This window comes from Olea europaea, chromosome 15 (assembly GCF_002742605.1).
Source record: "Olea europaea var. sylvestris chromosome 15, O_europaea_v1, whole genome shotgun sequence".
Lineage (NCBI taxonomy): Eukaryota > Viridiplantae > Streptophyta > Magnoliopsida > Lamiales > Oleaceae > Olea > Olea europaea.
In genome coordinates this window covers 25,694,248-25,715,509 of record NC_036251.1, presented here as the reverse complement: position 1 = coordinate 25,715,509, position 21,262 = coordinate 25,694,248, and the positions used below count along the sequence as shown (strand labels likewise).

The window sequence follows — 21,262 nt, the reverse complement described above, 5'->3', positions numbered from 1 at the left end:
TTTAAGACCTGAGCTTGTTCGGAGCCCTTCCTCTTCATTACTTTTATCAAAGAACGAAGAAGTGGTCCCTTAAAGTAAACCATCCAATCTTCACTTCATTTAAAAAAAATAAAAAATTGTCATTTACTATTGAGGAAATTTACCCCTTTGGATAGGAGAGAACACAATAATAAGATGCTGAACCTAAAAAAGAAATTAACTTGGAACTAATCTTATCCTTAATATATCCCTAAAGAAATAGTTGACAAATAGTAAAAAGTATAACTAAAAGAAAAATAGTATGCTTTTATCGTTTTCTACTTCTTTCATTTTAAATATTAATTGTATTACACAAAAACCTAACAATAATGTGCACTACAGAATCGGAAAGAACATTTTCTATAAGAAAAAGTATCCATTTCTGATTCTGGAGAATAGAAATTTTCTTACTTTCTACTTACTCAAGGTAAAACCTGAAGTCAGGAAAATCAATTGAATTTGAAAATTAATAAAGGACATTAAAATCCAACAAGCATTCTTGGCTAAAAATCGATAATCATCAGTGAATTCAGAAGAATGAACAAAAGAAGCACAATCTTAGAGCCCAAAAGATGAAAACCAAAGAGAATTATTAATTATTTTAATGAATCAATCGAAGAATTAAACACAAGTACAAGTCTGAATATGAATTTTCTATTCAAAAGCAACACATAAACCTGGCAATAGCTGAGAAAATAATGCGATCATTTTCCAGTTCGTCATCAACAAAATCTCACGGCAGCAGAAATGTAGAAATGCTTCAATAAAAAAACTGTAATAATCAAGTCACAGATATCGATAAACAAAGAGCGGGTTAGGAGCTAATCTCAAGAGAAAGAAGGCTTGAGAAGCGAGAACACTCCGATAGATGTCGTTCGGTTGAATGCTCACCCCTTGAAGTTCTATTGTAAGGGTTTGTTTGCTAAACACTTTAGGAAAAATACATTTTAACAAAAAAAGAAGACACGATGAAGAGAATGAAAATTATGTACACAAATGTCTCAAAAATCCCAAAAGATAAAAAAAAAGGAAGAAATCTTATATTGAACACCACAACTGCAAAAACCTAAAAACGTATACACAACCGGAAAACTCAACAAAAAATACACAAAAAGAATATGAAAAGAACGGACTTTTGTATTTTGAGTTTAATTTCTTAAAAGATCGAAATAAATGAAAAAAAAATTGCAATTCAACAATCCAACGACCGTAGTTTTCAGATTTTTACTCCTGAAATAACATAAAAATAAAAGCTTGGAATCAAGGCCACAATATATACGTTAGCAAATCAATATATTTAATGATATGCCATTATAAAAGACCTCATAAGAGAAGATTTTAGAGACAAAACAATGAATCAGAAGTGATGACAATTTCTCAAGACAATAGAATACTTACCTTAAGTTTTCAGCCATAAGAGAAGCATTTATAGAGCAATCTCCATTAATCACAAGAAGCCCATCTAAATCAAGCTTAAGAGCTGTTTCTTCAACTTGCTTAAACTGAAATGAGTTCACGCAATGTTGCCAATGATCTAAAGTATTAGAACAGAGAGAGGTAGACTAAAACTAACAATATGGTATGGTTGTTAATGATCTAGCTTCACTGGATCTTATGGAGCGAAAACAATTATGCAGCAGATCCCAAATTATTAAAATAAGGGTAAGTTGTTTGTTGTTTAAAAATGTATTTGCCGAACTTTCAATTTGAGTACTATTAAACAACAAAAAACTTTAACATTTGGTGCGACGGCAAAATATATTGGACAAAATGTTGGAATTTAAATTATAGCAACACACCTCCGTTATGTGCACTCCAAAGCAAATAAATGAGCCAATTATAACATGATAATTAAGTAAGAACATTCATTTAGGGACTGATAAATAAATCCACGATTAAAAGTACCCAGGGAAGTTGGGGAACTATAAAGAGCTGTAGGCTAACTAATTATGCCTCGAGCTATAAAAGTAAACTAAATGTAGATTCGAATCCACGAAGAGGTATTCATATTTGTCATATTTGATTTCAGGATGCACATCTTAGAAAGTATTTATAATAAAAAAAAAAGTTTGGACAAAGTTGTGCTAAAGTGACAATTGGCACAAAATTGACACACACAAAATTTACGTTCATGTAAATATATCGCCACTTAATTTAAGAACTGCACTAATTTATTTTGCCAACATAACATATTCAAATTCAGATTCTTTTTGGTAAGAAGATATATGTTGACTTCAATTGTTGATGAGGCCTAGTGAATGGAAAAGGGTTAAGGAAAGTTCCAGAGGGTGTCCTAGATGCAAATTGAACTACTTTTTTCTAAAAATCATCCCATTTTACATGTAAAAACGAATAGTGCACAAAATTTTATTCAATGGTTGAAGCACTAAAAACTATTGCATATATAGCCTTAGGGAGGTTAGGCGCCAGGTGGATGGTGACCATGATGAGAGAGAAGCCCTTGGTTAGATTCATCATGCTTGTCCATCCACCTCCCATTTTCCTCTCATTAGAATTAAAATTTCCTTGATAAGCTCTCATGGTTAAGTGCTTCAGTATAGGGTGGCGTTAAGCTTGTTTCTTCATTCCACTAAACAAAACCAGATGTATTTTCCATTCTCTTTTGTTGAAATCAGCCATGAATTTTTTATTACTGGGTAGTCCTCTCGTTTCAATAAAATAAGAATAACGTAAAAATTGTACAAGGAAAAATAAAGTGCAAATTTCATGAAGTATTAGCCCTCTAGCTTCTTCATGATGCATGGTGAGATAACTCTTGTCAAAAACACTGGCACTAAAACTTGAGTTTCAATGTTTTCTTTTCATTACATATTCAATCCTAATACAAATGTGCATTCAATAAATAACAAAATATATAAGAGAAATATCACTACTAAAAGTACACAATAGCACCAAAGAGTGCAACACCAATTCATGTGATTGGAGTATACTGAAGGAATACTAATGGAATGTGTTGGATTAGATAATTTTATAACAATGATCGGTCTACTTTTATCTAATTCGACCAATTCGTTCTTTATTGACTCCTCCACCTTAAAATATTTGACATGGGCTTTTGCCCATTTTTTAACCTCAATGCCTTGTTTTAGGGTAGCCTAGTCTGGGAATGACCAACATTTTTGTATCTTTCCTTGGAGACCGTGACATTGGATGAAATAAAACTAACTTTATATGCTCTTCTAAGAATCTTTCTCTTAGCTTAAAATTTCTGCAAATTTTTTTATTTTTTACCAATTCATTGGAGGACTTTTTTGCCAAAATGACCTAAATTATACAGAAAATTCTCCAAGAATATCAGCTTGAGCTTGTAAAACACTCTAAACGGGGGCTTAATTGAATTTTGTACCATTTTCGGACGAGACATGTATGGTTTCAACAAAGTCAACTCTAAAGTTGATGCTTGTGCGCATGATTATTTATGAATTTGGTGGGCTTGCCACTTCCTGTGCTCCGTTAGAACAGTCAAATCTATGCACTTTAAATTTGATGGATTATATTACTTGTACATAAAAAATAAATATAAAGGATTACACAAAATAATGTGAAGGGAAATGATTAGATGAAAAAATTGATTGTGTTTTAAATTGACAAATGATAACGTAACATGTGGTATTATGTAACCCATCATGTAAAATTTGATATACATGTAGTAAAGTCCTTAATTTTATATGTTTAGTGGAATTGGAATCTCCTCCTGGAAGACATATAAGACCACCAACTCTTCTAGGAATAATTGCAATAGAAGTTCTAAACCTTTAAAACATTGATAAATTTTTTCCAAACTTTTGATTTGTCGCAAACCTTCATTTCTAACCTTTCCAAACGTTGTATATGAGGCCCTTTTGAATGATTTTCATCCAAAATTTTGTCAGTTGACAAAAAAAATTATTTAACCACATTTTAACAATTTTTAGAGGGACAAAATGATAATTTTGTATTAAAATCAAAAAATAAAAGTGTCTTTCTTCTTTCCCAACCCACCCCCACTCCCACCCCATCCCACACCACTTTTCTGGCTTCGTGGATTGGGGGCGCTACCTCTCACAGGGACGGCGGCTATGATGAGTCGAGCCGACTCCCTCCTCCATCAAATCCAAGGCTTGTAGTCTCATTTTTGTGGCGATTGTCGCAAATTTGTTGCCAGTGTAGATCTTTACCTGTGCTATTTCTTCTTCCCTTTAACCTTTACACCTCTTTCATAATGACGTTAGTTGCGTGTTTTCCATCGCCACTATTGGTTTCTTTAGCAACGTTGACAATTTTAAGAGATTTTGCTCATTTTTCATCACTGCAGAGTTTTTTATATGGTCACATGAGATTTTAGGCCGTCCGATCTATAAAATCTTCGTGTTTTTCTAGGTCGGTGGAATTTCCATAGAAGTTTGGGCCGTATTTTTACCAAATTCAGCTCCTCGTTGGTCGAAATGAAAATAAACTTACCCTGATTTTTCTGTCCTTACCAATTTACAGTTTTGAACTCACTCAGATTTCTAGATTTTTTTTTCTATCTATTTTTTTCCTCTCTTATTGATTTTTAACCATTAAATCTCATTCTTAGAAATTTTCCCTCATCTTCTCCTCACGTTTCTGCCATGAATGGTTGGCTTGTAGACTTCACTGGGGTGGCATGGGGTGTGGGCGGGTTGGGAAAGAAGATGACCACTTTTATTTTTTGAAATTTTGATTTTAATGTAAAGTTACCATTTTGTCCCTTTGAAAATTGTTAAAATGTGGTGAAAATAATTTTTTTGGTCAACTGACGAATTTTGGATGAAAACCGTCCAAAAGGACCTCATATGCAATGTTTGGAAAGGTTTGAATAAAGTCTGCTAGTATTTCAGTTTTGAACTCACTCAGATTTCTAGATTTTGGGTAAAGTCCGGTTGGCCATCTCCGCTAATTCCTCTCTGGTGAAAGATGTATTGGGTTGGGAGCGAGGGGTTTGGAGGTTTTATAACGTATTAATTACGTTTTTAAATTATTTAATAAGTTATTAGTGTATTAGTCAATTTAGTCAATGTTTTAGGGTATTGGACTTAATTTGCTCTTTATCCAAATCCAAATGCGTCTCGTTTTCAATTGGGTTGGGTTTCAGATTGAGCTTAAAATCAACACAACTCGAACCATACATATGCCTAATGACAATATTTACATTAAATTAGGTAAAATTCGTCCATTTTGTAGATATTTATCAAGTTTATAATCATAAATAAACGTGTAAATTACACTTATAATTGTCAAATGAAAGTGCACGTTGATTTGGCTAAGTTTAAAATCATTAAATTTACTTGTAACTAATTCCACGCGATCCTTCATCTTTCAGGGTTTGTTGCAATTTACATTAAAAAAAATTAAAAATAAAATAAAATTACTTCTTGTTCTGACTAAGCGTTTAATTAGACCAAAGAACAATTACTCTTCTGTTAAAATAGCACAAAAATAAATATTCATTTCTTATTTCATTTAAATTTTAAATATGCTCAACATACATTAAACAGGAGGCGGTCGTTCATCTGTTAAGAAATTTCATTTAAACAAAATGAAATGGAACTCAACAAATTTAAATATAAAATTAAATAATTCATTTAATTGAACGTATAAAATACATTCACTTATATCGATATTCTAGCATTATTATTAAAAAGTAAGTATCCTATGACTAACCTGTTGGAAAAAATGAGTGAGCGGCTCACTTTTGGCACAATTTTCGGTGGAATCCGTTGGTCCAATTTGGAATATCAAAGTTGATATGTCTTCTCCTCCGCGAGAACATCGAAGTCGTGTATTTATTTGCCAAAAATAAAGTTCGGGTGAATGAGAATTTGGAGTTTAAAGTGGACTATTGGAAATGGTCTATGTTGGTGGGAAAACTATAGTTAACTTTGTCCCACATAAAAAAAACATGAAAACCAAACCACTTTATATATGGCTATGCATTGGAATTGTGTAATCATGTGTAGTATAGAGGCTCTATTCACGTGCGCGCACAGGGAGTGCAAATCACGGACAGAAATAGCCTTCAGATCTTGAACTTGGTTGTGGGCGCGACCTGCGCACACGAATGTCGGACTGAACGGAGCAAAAACTGACCAGTTTGGATTGTCAGCGTTTTGCAATTTTTTTGTGGTTTTTCCAAATAACTTTTGAGTATCTGAAACTCCTAAAATTCCAATGGTCGAAACCGAAGTATAACTCCGACAACTGCAATGGTTAATGTAAAAACTAATGGTCAGATTCAGTCTATATAATCTTACTCAATTTCCAGCAATTCACACACTGAAATTTTCATCTGCAATTTCTAGCAATTTATACTCAGATTCAGTTCTATTTTCTGTTTTGTTCCGTCTCCTCCTGTGTCCATTCCGGTAAGGTGATATTGTTCGAACACTCGCCCAATTCGCCGGAGTAGAACCGCGGTGCTCGGATTCTGCTCGTTACCGTTGTATCCTGGGAGACGTGCACTTGAACTAAACCTCTAGCACTATGGTGAGGGGGCGAATTTGTCTTAAGAAAACTGTGTTTACACAGGCCTTTGGGTTAAAAGTTTATTTCCAAATATATATGCTTCCAGTTTGAGTATCTGTGCTTTAATTATTTGCAGATTTAAATGCTTTCAGATTTTATTTAGCTTTCTGAAATTTATATTGCTTTTATATTTCTACAAATAATATAATTTGTCATTCTTATTCAAGTAGTGATTTAGATAATAGTCTGTATCTAAGTAATTTGTGAAAAATAAAATTAAGAAAAAATTTATCTGAATTTTTTTCAAAATTGTGTTTGTGCAAATTATATGAAAACAAACACCAATTTCTTTGTTATATAAAGTCATTGTATGAAAACAAATAGTCGTGAAAATTCTGTGTTTAATTCACTGCCAAATACGGTCACTGCCATATATGGTGAGCAGTTGTCAAATATGGTAAGCAGCTGTCAAATACGGAAGCAATTGCCAAATACGGTAAGTGTGAAACCGGTGTCTAAAACACAAATACGGCATATGAGAGCCTGATTCCACTCCATACACTACCGATTAAATATAACAACAAACTTAAGACAAACTCTTAATACGTATTGGTAGTAAACAAGTTTATTTGTTTATTGGAAACTAATAATTGTTTTATTTTCAGAAATGGCTGCCGAACCAACCAACATGGATGTGACCCAAACTGTTCCTGCTAGAAATCAAGTTGTGGGCTCTACTATGGCTCAATGGCCAAGCTCTACTGTGGCTAACTTGCCTAGTCGTTTGTGAGTCAGACTATGGCTCCAACAACTGGCCAAACGGTTATTGTTCTGGTTAATCATAGAGAGAAATCGGAGAAATTCAACGGCTTGAATTTCTAGAAGTGGCAGCAGAAAATGTTGTTTTGCCTAACCACCTTGAATCTTGCGAGATTCTTGACTGAGACTGCTCCTATACTCAATGAAGGAGAATGAGATATTCAAGCAGTCAGTGCACTTGATGCTTGGAAGCATTCAGACTTTTTATGCCGAAACTATATTATGAATACTTTAGCAGACAAGCTATACAATGTGTGCAGTACGATGAAAACTGCTAAGAAGTTGTGGGAGTCTTTGGACCGAAAATACAAAATTGAGGATGCTAGGGCGAAAAAGTTTATAGTCGGCAGATTCCTAGACTATAAGATGGTGGACTCCAAAACTCTTATCAGTCAAGTCCAAGAATTTCAAGTGATTTTTCACAAAATTCATGTCGAAGGGATGGTATTAAGTGAAACCTTTCAAGTGGCAGCAATTATTGAAAAATTGTTCCCCGCATGGAAAGATTTCAAAATCTATTTGAAACACAAACGAAAGGAAATGAACGTAGAAGAACTTATTGTTAGACTTCGAATTGAAGAAGACAACAAAAGTTCATAAAAGAAGTGATTCAATCCTGGTGTAACTAAAACCAATGTTGTGGAGCATGGTCAAAGTAGTAAGACTTACAAAAACAAGTTTGAGCCATCCGGTGGAAAAAAGACCAAGCATGGATCGAAAGGTGGAATTTCTAAGAAGAAATTTCAAGGGAAATGTTTCAATTGTGATAAAGTAGGTCACAAGTCTTCGGAGTGTAGAATGCCAAAAAAGAAGACGAAAGAAGCAAATATGATTGACAACATGGCACAAGATATCTCAGAAATGAATCTCGCAGCCATTATTTCTGAAGTGAATATGATGAGTTCAAACCCTAAGGAGAAGTGGATTAACACCGGTGCTACAAGGCATGTGTGCTCTGATAAAGAGCTGTTTGCTACGTTCGAAGCAATTGAAAACGGGGAGAAGCTGTTCATGGGAAATTCATCAACCTCTGAAATCAAGGAAAGGTGGTTCTAAAGATAATCTCGGGAAAGGAGCTGACTCTCAACAATATGCTATATGTGCCGAAAATTCATAAGAATTTAGTGTCCGGGTTGCTTTTGAATAAGTATGGTTTTCGCATTGTAATTGAATAAGACAAAGTCATTCTATCAAAAAGTGGAATGTTTATCGGAAAAAGGTTATATTTTCGACAGTATGTTTAAGCTGAATGTAATGGTTGTGAAACCAAAAATGAATAAAGCAAGTTCTTCTACTTATTTACTTGAGTCTTCCAATTTGTGGCATGGTAGACTATGACATATTAACTATGATACTTTATGTAGACTAGTTAACTCGAATTGCATACTCAAGTTCCATAATGATTCCGAACATAAGTGTGAAACTTATGTTGAGATAAAATTGACAAGGTCATCCTTTAAGTCAGTTGAACGGAACACAGAACCACTTGATTTAATTCACATTGATGTTTGTGACTTATAACTTGCACAAACAAGAGGTGACAACAAGTATTTTATTACTTTTGTCGACGATGGCACAAAATACTACTATGTGCATCTGCTTAAAAGTAAGGATGAAGTTATAGAGAAATTTGTTCTCTATAAGAATGAAGTTAAAACTCAACTTAATAAGAAAATTAAGGTACTGCGGAGTGATCGAGGTGATGAGTATAGAGCATCGTTTTCCGATTTCTGTGCACAACACATAATCATATATAAAACCACTGCACCTTATTCAACGCAATAAAACGGTGTAGTTGAATGAAAAAATTGTACCTTAAAAGAAATGATGAATGCAATACTAGTAAGTTCTGGATTATCTCAGAACATGTGGGAGGAAGTTGTGTTATCAGCAAATTACCTTTTAAATAAAGTGCCCCGAAAGAAATCGGAAAAGACCCCTTATGAATTATGGAAAGGAAGAAAGTCTACCTATAAACACTTGCGAGTGTGGGGGTATCTTGCAAAAGTAGCTGTTCCTACACTAAAGAAGGTAAGGATAGACCCGAAAACTATAGATTGCTTCTTCATTGGCTATGCACGTAATAGTAGTGCTTATCGATTTCTTGTGTATGATTCAAAAATCCCAGACATACACAAAAACACGATAATGAAATCGAGGAATGCTTCATTCTTTGAGAAATATTTCCATACAGGTCCAAAGAGAAAGCCAGCCCCTCTAAACGAATATATGAGACAATGACTGAAAATAGTCAGGACGAAGAATTAGAAGAGGATACAGAGGTTAGACGCAGCAAATGGGAAAGGACAGAAAAGTCTTATGGTCCTGATTTTCTGACCTATATGCTAGAAGGCGAACCTCAAAGTTATCAAGAAACTGTGAACTCCTCGGAAGGACCTCAATGGAAAGATGCCATTAAAGGTGAAATAGATTTCATACTACAAAATCATACATGGAAGGTAGTGGATCTTCCTTCTGGATGCAAACCACTAGGCTACAAATGGATTTTCAAAAGGAAAATGAAAGCAGATGGAACTATCAAAAGTACAAGGCCAGATTAGTAATAAAAGATTACAAACAAAGGGAAGGTCTTGATTACTTTGATACGTATTTTCCAGTGACGAGAATAACATCTATTAGGGTGATACTTGCGATTGTTGCTTTGCGAAATCTAGAAGTACATCAAATGAATGTTAACACTGCTTTTCTAAATGGAGATTTAGAAGAAGAAATTTTCATGGAACAACCTGAGGGGTTTTCGTCACTAGGATAGGAAAAGAAAGTCTATAAACTGGTGAAATCACTATATGATTTGAAACAAGCATCCAAACAATGGCATGAAAAATTTGACAATGTCATGATAGAGAGTGGATTTAAAATTAATGAATGTGACAAATGTGTTTACGTCAAAAAAATAAAAAATGACTATGTCATTTTATATCTTTACGTTGATGACATGCTTATTGTTGGTAGTAACAATACGATGATTGAATTCACTAAAAATATATTAAATTCGAGATTTGATATGAAAGACATGAGTTTAGCTAATGTTATACTTGGAGTCAAAATCTCAAGAACATCAGATGGGCTTGTTCTATGCCAGTCACATTATGTGGACAAAATTTTGGAAAAGTTCAGTAAGGATGATACTGGTTTGGCCAGAACACCAATAGATACAAGTCAACATCTATCCAAAAATAAGGGTGAATGTGTCTTTTAAGTAGAATACTCGAGGGTTATTAGAAGTCTGATGTACTTAATGAGTTGTACAAGATCAGACATAGCCTATACAGTCAGTAAATTGAGTAGATATACGAGTAATCCAGGAAATGATCACTGGATAGGTATAGTAAGAGTAATGAGGTACTTAAGATATACTCATGACTATGAAATACACTACACCAGACATCCAGCGGTCATTGAAGGATACAGTGATGCTAATTGGATATCTAATATAAAAGACTCAAAGTCCACGAGTGGATATGTGTTCATTTTGGGAAGTGCTGCCATCTCGTGGAATTCCTCTAAGCAAACGGTTATAGTCAGATCTACGATAGAATCTGAGTTTATAGCCCTAGATAAATGTGGTGAAAAGGTCGAATGGTTGCACAACTTCTTAGAGGATATTCCAAGATGGTCCAAATATGTGCCTGCAATTTGCATATATTGTGACAGTCAATCAGCAATAGGAAGGGCATAGAGTAACATGTATAATGGTAAGTTTAGACATATACGTCGTAGACACAATATCATTAGACAACTACTCTCAACTGGAGTTATCACAATTGACTATGTTAGGTCAAAGGATAACATTGCGGATCCGCTAACCAAAGGGTTAAATAGAGAGTTAGTTGGAAAATCATCGAAAGAAATGAGACTCAAGCCCCTTGAAAGAATAAGTCATTACAAAGAAAATCTAACCTAGTTGACTGGAGATCCCAAGATCTAGGTTCAAAGGGACAACCTAACTGTAAAGATTTGATAAAATCACTGTAGGAGTATCGCCTCCTATCCATTCCTATGATATAACAGTGATGTCCGTAAGGATGAAGGTTAAGCAATAGGCTTTCAATGATTCTTACATGTCGAAAATCGAGCTAAGTAATGCGGTTACTTGTAATAAGAAATCACCTATGTGAGAAAGAAGTGGGACCGTTTCTAAGAGAATTGTGTGGGGCTCAATTCTTAGAAACTCTCACAGAACCAGGCATACGTTCATGGCCAAAACGAATATAATAATGAGAACTGAAGGGTGTTAGGAAGAATCCTGTGAAGTATATCATCGTTTACACAAACGGAAAAACAGTTCAAAGACATCGCGCCTACTGGTCAGTCAGTAAAGTAAATATGCTTTTATAAGGGAAGGTTCAAAGGGTAATACCTGCCTATCCTATGCAAGCTTCAATCGTTGAACTTTATCACCAAGTCTTATGTCTCACGTTTCGTGTCTCTCCTAATTTTCATTCATGTGGGGGATTGTTGAAAAAAATGAGTGAGCAGCTCACTTTTGGCACAATTTTTGGTGGGACCCGTTGATCCAATTTGGAATATCAAAGTTGATATGTGTTCTCCTCCGTGAGAACATCGAAGTCATGTATTTATTTGTCAAAAATGAAGCTCGAGTGAATGAAAAATTGGAGTTTAAAGTGAACCATTGGAAATGGACTATGTTGGTGGGAAAACTATAGTTAACTTTGTCCCACATAGGAAAAACATGGAAATCAAAACCACTTTATATATGGTTATGCATTGGAATGGTGTGATCATGCGTAGCATAGAGGCTCTCTCCACGTGCGAACGCAGGGTGTGCAAATCACGGACAGAAATAGCCTTCGAATCTTGAACTTGGGTGCGGACGCGACCTGCGCACACGAATATCGGACCGAACGGAGTAAAAACTGGTCAGTTTGGATTGTCCGCGTTTTACCATTTTTTGTGATTTTTCCAAATGACTTTTGAGTGTCTGAAACTCCTAAAACTCCAATGGTCGAAACCGAAGTGTAACTCCAAAAACTGCAATGGTTAACACAGAAACTAGTGATCAAATTTAGTCTATATAATTTCACTCAATTTCCAGCAGTTCACACATTGAAATTTTCGTCTGCAATTTCTAGCAGTTTATACTCAGATTTAGTTCTGTTCTCTGTTTTATTCCGTCTCCTCATGTGTCCCTTCCAGTAAGCTGATATTGTTCGAACACTCGCCCAGTTTGTCGGAGTAGAACCGCGATGCTCGAATTCTACTCATTACCGTTGTATTTTTGGTAGACAGACGCTCGAACTAAACCTCTAGCATTATGGTGAGGGGACGAATTTGTTTTAAGGAAACTGTATTTACACAGGCCTCGGAGTTAAAAGTTTATTTCCAACTATATATGCTTTTAGTTTGAGTATCTGCGCTTTAATTATTTGCAGATTTACACGCTTTCAAATTTTATTTAGTTTTCTGAAATTTATACTGCTTTTATATTTCTGCAAATAATATAATTTGTCATTCTTATTCAAGTAGTCATTTAGATAATAGTCTGTATCTATGTAATTTGTGAAAAATAAAATTAAGAAAAAAATTATCTGAATTTTTTTCGAAATTGTGTTTGTGCAAATTATATGAAAAACAAACACCAAATTCTATGTTATCTAAAGTCATTGTATGAAAACAAATAGTTGTGAAAATTCTGTGTTTAATTCTCTACCAAATATGGTCACTGCCGTATACGGTGAGCAGTTGTCAAATACGATAAGCAGCTGCCAAATACGGTAAGCAATTGTCAAATACGATAAGTGTGAATTCGATGTCTAAAACACAAATACGATATATGAGAGTTCGATTCCACTCCATAGACTACCGATTAAATATAACAACATAACCCAAAAAAGTCAAATTATCCACTACTTTCCCTTCTCTACATTACTCCCTTAAATGCAATTTCTCGTAAACCAGCCTCTACCGTACTCTCCTGAAATTGACAAACGTTAATCTTCGTATTAAATAAATTCAAAACTATCAGAGGGTCTGTTTTTTTCAGTTAATGAATTTTTCATTTTGTGTATTACGAGCGCTTCGGAGCTATTTCATAGCCGGCGGTCTCGTTTCAGCCGGAATTCGAGTCCACTGGACCTTGGACTGGGATCTGATTCGTATTCCCATCTTCATCGGAGCAATCGCAAGCATCGGCATTCAGACCACCACCACCACCATAATAATAATTCTGGCACTAGCAATAGTAATCGCCGTGATAGGCTCGAGCTCGAGGGGTGCGATCCGCTGCGTCGCCATCTACATCAGTACTCTAGGCACCATGCACTTTGTCGCTTCTTTTGTCCACCTCAAGTAAGACTGTTCTGATTCTAGGTATAGATGATTGAATGAATTGTGACTGTTACGTGTTTGCGGTATTCCCTATCTGGAAGACTGGAACAGAACCAGTTGCTAAATTATTGAGTTTTGAGGAGTTAGCACATTTATAAATGGAAAATCAATAATTCACTGCCCCTGCTAGACTTTAGGGTTTCATATTTACAAATCACAGTTCCATGATTAGCCTTTGCATGAGAATATGAAGATATAAACTTTATGTCTTCTTCAAATAACAGTTCCATAAAGATTGGCCTTGATCGCTACCCTCAGGTCATTGACACCTTTATCTCAATGCATTCTTAAATGCAAGCACCTCCTTCTTAAAGTGGGATCAACCAAAGCAATTAGCTTTTCTTATGGCAAACTTATCACGCAACAAGGACCTTCGTCTTGATGTTGAAAGAGGCAATTTTGTTTGTTGTGATTTTGCTTCAAGCAACGTTTGGCTTGGCAGTAAGACATAATTTATTAGCTGAGGCAATAGCCGTATACATGGAGCTCTAAGAATTCTAGATTCCACCTCATATACTGTCGATCTTCCAACTTTTGATCAGGACATGAACCTAAGTTAGATTTCTACTATCCAAACTCAAGTTAGTAACCAAGGTACCACCTTGAGATTACTGAAATGGTAGATTTACCATTTATACTAGTCCACTCACCTTTCCTGTCAAGCACATCTAGCTGCATTTGTTGAATGTGCCCAAACCATTTCAATTAATTCTCTGGTAGTATATCTTTAATTGGTCTTTTTTATTTAACTCATTGACAGTCAGGCAACCTTTTAATCTATGCGTCTTTTGACTTGGCAGGGAATATTGAATACGATCTTTTTCTATAAGCAGATTTTCTTCCTTTTTTCAAAAATTTGTTTCCAGTGATGATCTTCTGCTTCAATTTTTTTCTCGTAACAACTAGACTGCATTTTTATTTTTATTTTTAAATGTATGTGCAAATGACATTATTTGCCTTTCTAATCTTTTAAATTGTGCCATCTATTGCCTCTAGCTTAACTGTTCAATTTCTATAGTTCACTAGTTTTTCTACTTATATCGAATTGAAAATTCTATATTGTCTTTACTCACTGTTTTCTGGTCCATCCAATTATACTAATTTTGGGTAAACAAGTGTTTTATCCTCTTTTGCGATTGAAAATTTGACCCCAAGTTTTTTGTTGTTTTATGTTGCTAATAAGATTGAAAGACTCTCCATATTGCTAAACTCTATATGGATATACCCATGCATTTTATAGCCTATTTTTATCTTTTGCTATCATAATTCGCAGTTGAACGAATGCTTTTCTTAGGTGTCATTAAATTTCTGATCCCTGAAAGAATGAAAATTATGTTGAGTGTAGAAGGAAATAGGTAAGATAAATATGAAATTTTTCTTATGAAATTTGAGGAATTACAAAGGAGTTGCTACAATACACTCCTTCTCTATTTATTTATTTATTTTTTTTAGAGATTTTTCTCACTTCTTCTACATACATAACACTAGATAGATACCTCCCTATTTATAGAAAACATTGAGTAAACTAGTCTTACTAATTCTCTGCAATTACAATTAGGTAAAAGCTATTTTTTCTTCATCCTTTACAGCTAGAACATATGTATTTGCAGTTGTGTTTGAACATCATAAGTATCAAATGGCTGCTGCCTGATGTAATTTTTAGATTGCAGAACATAAGAATGTGAGTTGATTGCTGTCTATATTAATTTCTAGCTTGCATAAGTTGAGTATACAACTTGAATTGAAAATCTTATCCTTTAACCATTCAATGAATAAAGTCTTTGTTATTTGAAGTGTTCAATTTGGATTTGAACTCTTTCAATCTTCTTTTGTTGTTGAAGTTTCCAATTTGGATTGGGCTAGATGAAGACTACAAATTACTTTAGAACTTTTAACACTCCATCTTAATTTGTAATCTTCAAATGCTTCTTGAATTTTTTAAACTTATCAATCGTCATTGGCTTCGTTATCATGTCGGCCGGTTGATCATTGGTATTTATAAACTCCATACAAATTTCTTCTTGATTTACCAAATCTCTTATAAAGTGATGTCGAAGTTCAATATGCTTTGACCTAGCATGGAAGACTCGATTTTTTGTCATCGCAATTGTCGACATATTGTCGCAATAAATTGTTGTTGGTCCTTTCTGCTCAAATTTCAAATATTTCAAAATTCTTCTAAGCCAAGTAGCTTTGCAAGCTGAATATGTAGCTACGATGTACTCTGCTTCGGCTGATGATAAAGCAACAAATTTCTGCTTTTTTGAACTCTAGGAAATCACATTTGATCCAAGGTAAAAGATGTATCCAGAAGTGCTCTTCCGATCATCAACTGATCCAGCCCAATCACTATCTGTATAGCCAACAAGTTTGTGATTATTCTCTTTTTTAAACTCTATGCCATGGTTCTTAGTTCTTTTAAGGAATCTCAAAATTCTTTTTGCTGCTGCAAAATGTAGTTTACTTGGTTCATTCATGAATCTGGATAATAAGCTGACTGAATATGTAATATCTGGCCTTGTATTAAGATAAATCAATGAACAAATCAATTTCCTGTAGAGTGTGGCATCAACTTTTTCAACATCATCATAAACTTGCAATTTTTCATTTAAGGCCATCGGAGTAGAGACAGGCTTGCACTCACTCATTTTAAATTTTTTGAAAAGATCATCAATATACTTTTTCCGAGAAAGAAAAATTCTTCCTGGCTTTTGCTTTACTTGAATCCCAAGAAAATATTTCATGAGTCCCAAGTTGTACATTTCAAAATCTTTTATCATTTTCTTTTTGAATTCATCCAGATGCATCCCTTCCAAAAGTCGGGGTTTGTTTAATGTATTTTTCCGCAAGTTTGATATCAAAATTTGTTGGGTGTAAAAAGAAATAGATAAGATAAATATGAAATTTTTCTTATGAAATTTGAGGAATTACAAAAGAGTTGCTGCGGCACGCTCTTTCTCTATTTTTTGAGAGATTTTTCCCACTTCTTCAACATACATAACACTAGATGGATACCTCCTTATTTATAGAAAATATTGAGTAAACTAGTCTTACTAATTCTCTACAATTACAACTAGGTAAAAGCTGTGATTTCTTCATCATTTACAGTTGGAACATTTGTATTTGTAGTTGTGTTTGAACATCACAAGTGTCAAATGGCTGCTGACTGATGTAATTTTCAGATTGCAGAACATCAGAATATGAATTGATTGTTGTCTATGTTAATTCTAGCTTGCATACGTAGAGTATACAATTTGAATTGAAAATCTTATCCTTTGACCATTCAAGGAATAAAACCTTTGTTGGTTGAAGTGTTCAATTTGAATTTGAATTCTTTGAATTTGCTTTTGTTGTTGAAGTTTTCAATTTGGATTTGGGCTAGATGAAGATTACAAATTACTCTAGAACTTTTAACAAATTAAAGTGTCTAGTGAGCCAAACCCTTCTATTCTTGCTTTTCAAATTGTTTTTTCTTGTACTCTTTTTCTGCTGACATGCTCAGGAACGTGATTCTAGCCGGTTTGATCAAGGTAGCCACCAATTTGCTCCGGGAAATGTCAATATATCAGGAAATGAGGGCACCAAACAAGATAGGCTGACGTTCAGTGGAAATGGCAGGCTTCCCGGAGCTGTCTTGCTTGAAAGAGAAAGGCTTCTACAAAGATTGAGAGGTGTCAGTTTGTCTGGAAACAGGTTGGTTTTTTTCCAGATCAATCCATTACCCAACTGAAAAGATAATTTCCGTGTTTTTTATGAGAATCCTTATAAACTCTTTCTATTATAGGAGCAACAAGAGTTCATCTGATGTCCCAATTGGTGATGACTTTAGGCTCGTTGATGCTGGAGATAGGAAAACAGAAGTTTCCAGAGACTGGCTAGCTTCAATTTCCCTTGTATCTGATTCCACTAGGCAACAAAAATGCCAGAGGCCTCCCGGGCTGGGAGGCTGACTGAAGAAGCAGTGGACTGCTTGTGCGTGGAGATATTCAGTGTTCCATACAAAGGTGATGACTGATGAGCCGGCAATGTCAAAGTCATCAATGGAGTGTAGCATATGCCTTGAAAGTTTCTGCGAGGGAGACGAGCTTATATGTCTACCCTGTGGGCATAGGTTTCATCTTTGCTGTTTGGATCCCTGGATCCGCACTTGCGGAGACTGCCCGTGCTGTCGTAGACGTGTAAATGTAACTACAGACAAAGTCAAAGAAAGACGTAATTTTGAGATGTTTTAACTACGTTTGTCATCGATATGTGTTTTTTATCGACTCCAATCTTCTTGTACAAGTGGATGTCGAGAAATCTATATATTTTGTGGTACTTTCCAAAGCACTTAGTCGACTTTGGTTTGCGCGATCTCTGCCCAGTGCATTCTTGATTGTCTGTCCTGATCTAAAAGTCATAAGATGTAAAAGAATATCTTGAATTAGAACTATTTATGTGGCGATCAATGAATCGAACTCACTGTCATCTAAACTGCTATTGAACACTATTAATGATGCGTATCATTGATGCTTGGTAAAAGAAAGTCAAAATTTCCTTGAAAATGAAGGAGAGGTGAAATTAATGAAGTCACTAGAATCGTCATGTTATAGCATTCCCGAATTGTATCACAACCATATCAAGTGCCCTTCTCAAGAGAAAAGGGGAAATTCTCACCCACAGTTCCGAAACATTACCAATTGTCTCAATTGGGTCCCCATCCTTTTCTTTTCTTTCCTTTTTATTATTATTGTTATTATTTTTTTGTTGCACATAAAAACATGTAATGTAAATAGAAATCATTCAACTTTCCATCAAATAGTTACTTGAAAAGCACGTGAGTCGTTCCTCAGTTCACGGGTTCCATTCTTTCAAGTGATTATTTCATGAAAAGAGGAATAATTTCCATCTATATGTCCTTACATGCACCAAGAAAAAGATAATTATAGTTTGGCGACCCAATGCGACAAAAAATTGAACGGGATCTATTTGTAATATTTGGAAACTGAGAGTGCAAATTTCCCATAGAAAAATGATATTAATTTTCAGTTACCTTTTTTTTTCTTTTTTTTTAACGAGGTGTCCCAACTTGTGCCAGACTATATCCTCGTCCCTGAACCTCCGGCCCCTCAGCAGCTCAGGGAGGTAAATCGCGGGATGTGCCCTTGTTGGTTCCCAGGTTCCCACATGGCTTTTACTCCTTCCCCAAAGGAAGTCTCTTCATTGCCTTACAGCAACTTGCCTTCCAAGTTGTGCCTTCCAAAAATCGAACTCCCCACGCTTGGTTCCAGAGCCCCCCAATGTGATTGTTCCGCCAACTTGGATGTGCCCCGGAGGGCAAAGAAAATAAGAGGATTCAGTTACCTTTTTTTTTTTTTTGATCGGTAGAGGATTCAGTTACCTTACTTTTATGGAGAGGTAATCAAGGCATAATTTGCTGGTAATTGGATGACAGTTTTGCTACCTTTACATCATTTGTGATAGCTTTGTTTAAACTCCGTGATGTGGCATACAGTTTTGCCATTGATTTTAACAATATTTAAAACAATCAATGACCTCGATTTTTACACATTATAGAATATCATACGTGATGTACAAGTAGTTTAATTCATTGGATTGTTGAATGTGCTGTCTTTAGACACTGTTATCTTCATTGTTAGATTAATGACCGCATTTATGCCATACTCGACATAACATGACAAATAATAAAATTCATGGCAACATCAAGTTGTTAAATCTCAACCAACTAATTTTATTCATTGTACCAAGACTACCATAGATTATTGAGGTGGAACTCAGTATAAGAACTTAGTATTCTGTCACAAGCAAGAAAAAAAAATTAAAAAAAAATCTTACACTCAAATTTTACGTAGGTTCGTTTTCTTTGATTGGAAAAGAAAATAAAGGAGTTCGAATATGCTTGTAACATAATAATCAAATAATAATAAATAGAAAATAAGAAGAAAAGAAGATTCGATGACATGTAATATAAGAAGAATCGAAGGCAGGTGGAGACGAGAAAATGAAGTCTAACGGTAGGAGGTTAGAGGGTAATATCAGTGTGCAGAAATGCTTGTTGGCCCAAATGTCTTCATCGCTTTCAATCCACGCCAATTGGGACACCTTATTCGTATAATGCTAGTTGAGTGAGGTGGTTTACATTTAATTGGGAAAATATGAACAAGGAAGAACATTTAATTGGGACATTTTTGTTTACCTCAAAAAATGCGCAAACAGAAATCTAACCTCATCTCATCTATGTAGACATCACCTACACACTGAACACTTCGTTAGAAGGCAATGTCATCAGTAGAGAAAAAATGTCCGACAACCATTTACACTCTAACGGTCAAATCAACGATCGAACGAGAAAAATATTAGTAAAAGAGAGGAGAAGGGATTTTGGCTAGAGTAAAAGAACGTACTTTAAAATGAAATAGATTCACATATATATAAAAAAAAATGAATGGGTCTAGTACGCTAATGGGCCGAGTACAATCCCAATGTTAATTTTGATGTTTACGAGTAGCAATGGAGTCAAGATTATTGTTTATGGTGAAAAAATATCGAAGAAACGAAATTTACACATTACTTATATATTAAAAAATAAAACTTTCTACATAAATTTCTATAATATCAAAAAATTGTGAGGTGGTCGCCGCATCCCATCTACGGACGAAGGGAGGGGCGTGCCTGAGCTTCAAGCCCATATATATATATATATATATATATATATATATATATATATATATATATATATATATATATATATATATATATATATATATATATATATATATATATATATATATATATATATATATATATATATATATATATATATATATATATATATATATATATATACATATATACACATCTGAGGCTAATTATGAGATGATTTTCCTTAAGAGCATACGTGATAGTTAAGTGTGAACAAGAAATAATTTAATTGGGACATTCTGATTTATTTACTGCTAATCATGAGGTGATTTTTCACTAAGAACATATGTGATGGTAAAAAATAACAAGAAAGAACATTTGGTAAGATTAGTTTAATATTTTATACAAAAACTCGGAAGTATTTTTTTGGAATAGAAACATTACAATTTTGTAAACTGTGTGAATATACCAAGTATGGTCTTGTATCAATCATATTCGGTAAGTAAATTAGAAAGTCTTAAGCCTCTCTTTGGTATACAACTTTTAAAAATCAATTTTTTCTTAAACTCATTTTCAACCGCATATTCTTCTTCTAAAATAATATTACATGTCAATCCATAACTTTTTCAACCATACATTCTTAAATTATCAATGGTCTATATAACAATACATTTCACTTTAAATTTTTAAATAGGGGGACAAAACCTAACTTCAAAATGTAGAATATGTGAGGACAACGTGACAATTTAATAGAAATTTTGACAATTTTTTTATTGTTAAGAATCAGTTAATCGAACTATAAAAAAATGTAGCCCTAGTTTGTTTCCAATTATTCGAAGACAATAATGAATTTTTTGACCCCTTTTTTGCCGGCACATGGACCCAATATGAGATAAAAAGTAAAAAATCACGATTGATAATTTTGCAA

At 34.4% G+C, this 21,262-nt stretch overlaps 2 protein-coding genes across 2 annotated transcripts in view; both read left to right on the top strand.

The window, feature by feature from the left end:
• Positions 1 to 17,185: 17,185 nt before the first annotated feature.
• LOC111410648 (probable E3 ubiquitin-protein ligase RHY1A) lies at positions 17,186 to 18,028 on the top strand (the record flags this gene model as incomplete). Its single annotated transcript, XM_023041098.1, has 2 exons — positions 17,186 to 17,385; positions 17,477 to 18,028. Coding segments are annotated over 2 exons (366 nt in total), but the record flags the coding sequence as incomplete, so codon positions are not given.
• Positions 17,700 to 21,262, top strand: part of LOC111411451 (E3 ubiquitin-protein ligase RNF181-like) — a 7,568-nt gene continuing 4,005 nt past the window's right edge. Inside the window, exon 1 of the mRNA XM_023041983.1 lies at positions 17,700 to 17,904. Coding sequence (XP_022897751.1) covers positions 17,700 to 17,904 — 205 coding nt within the window. The remainder of the gene's footprint in view (positions 17,905 to 21,262) is intronic.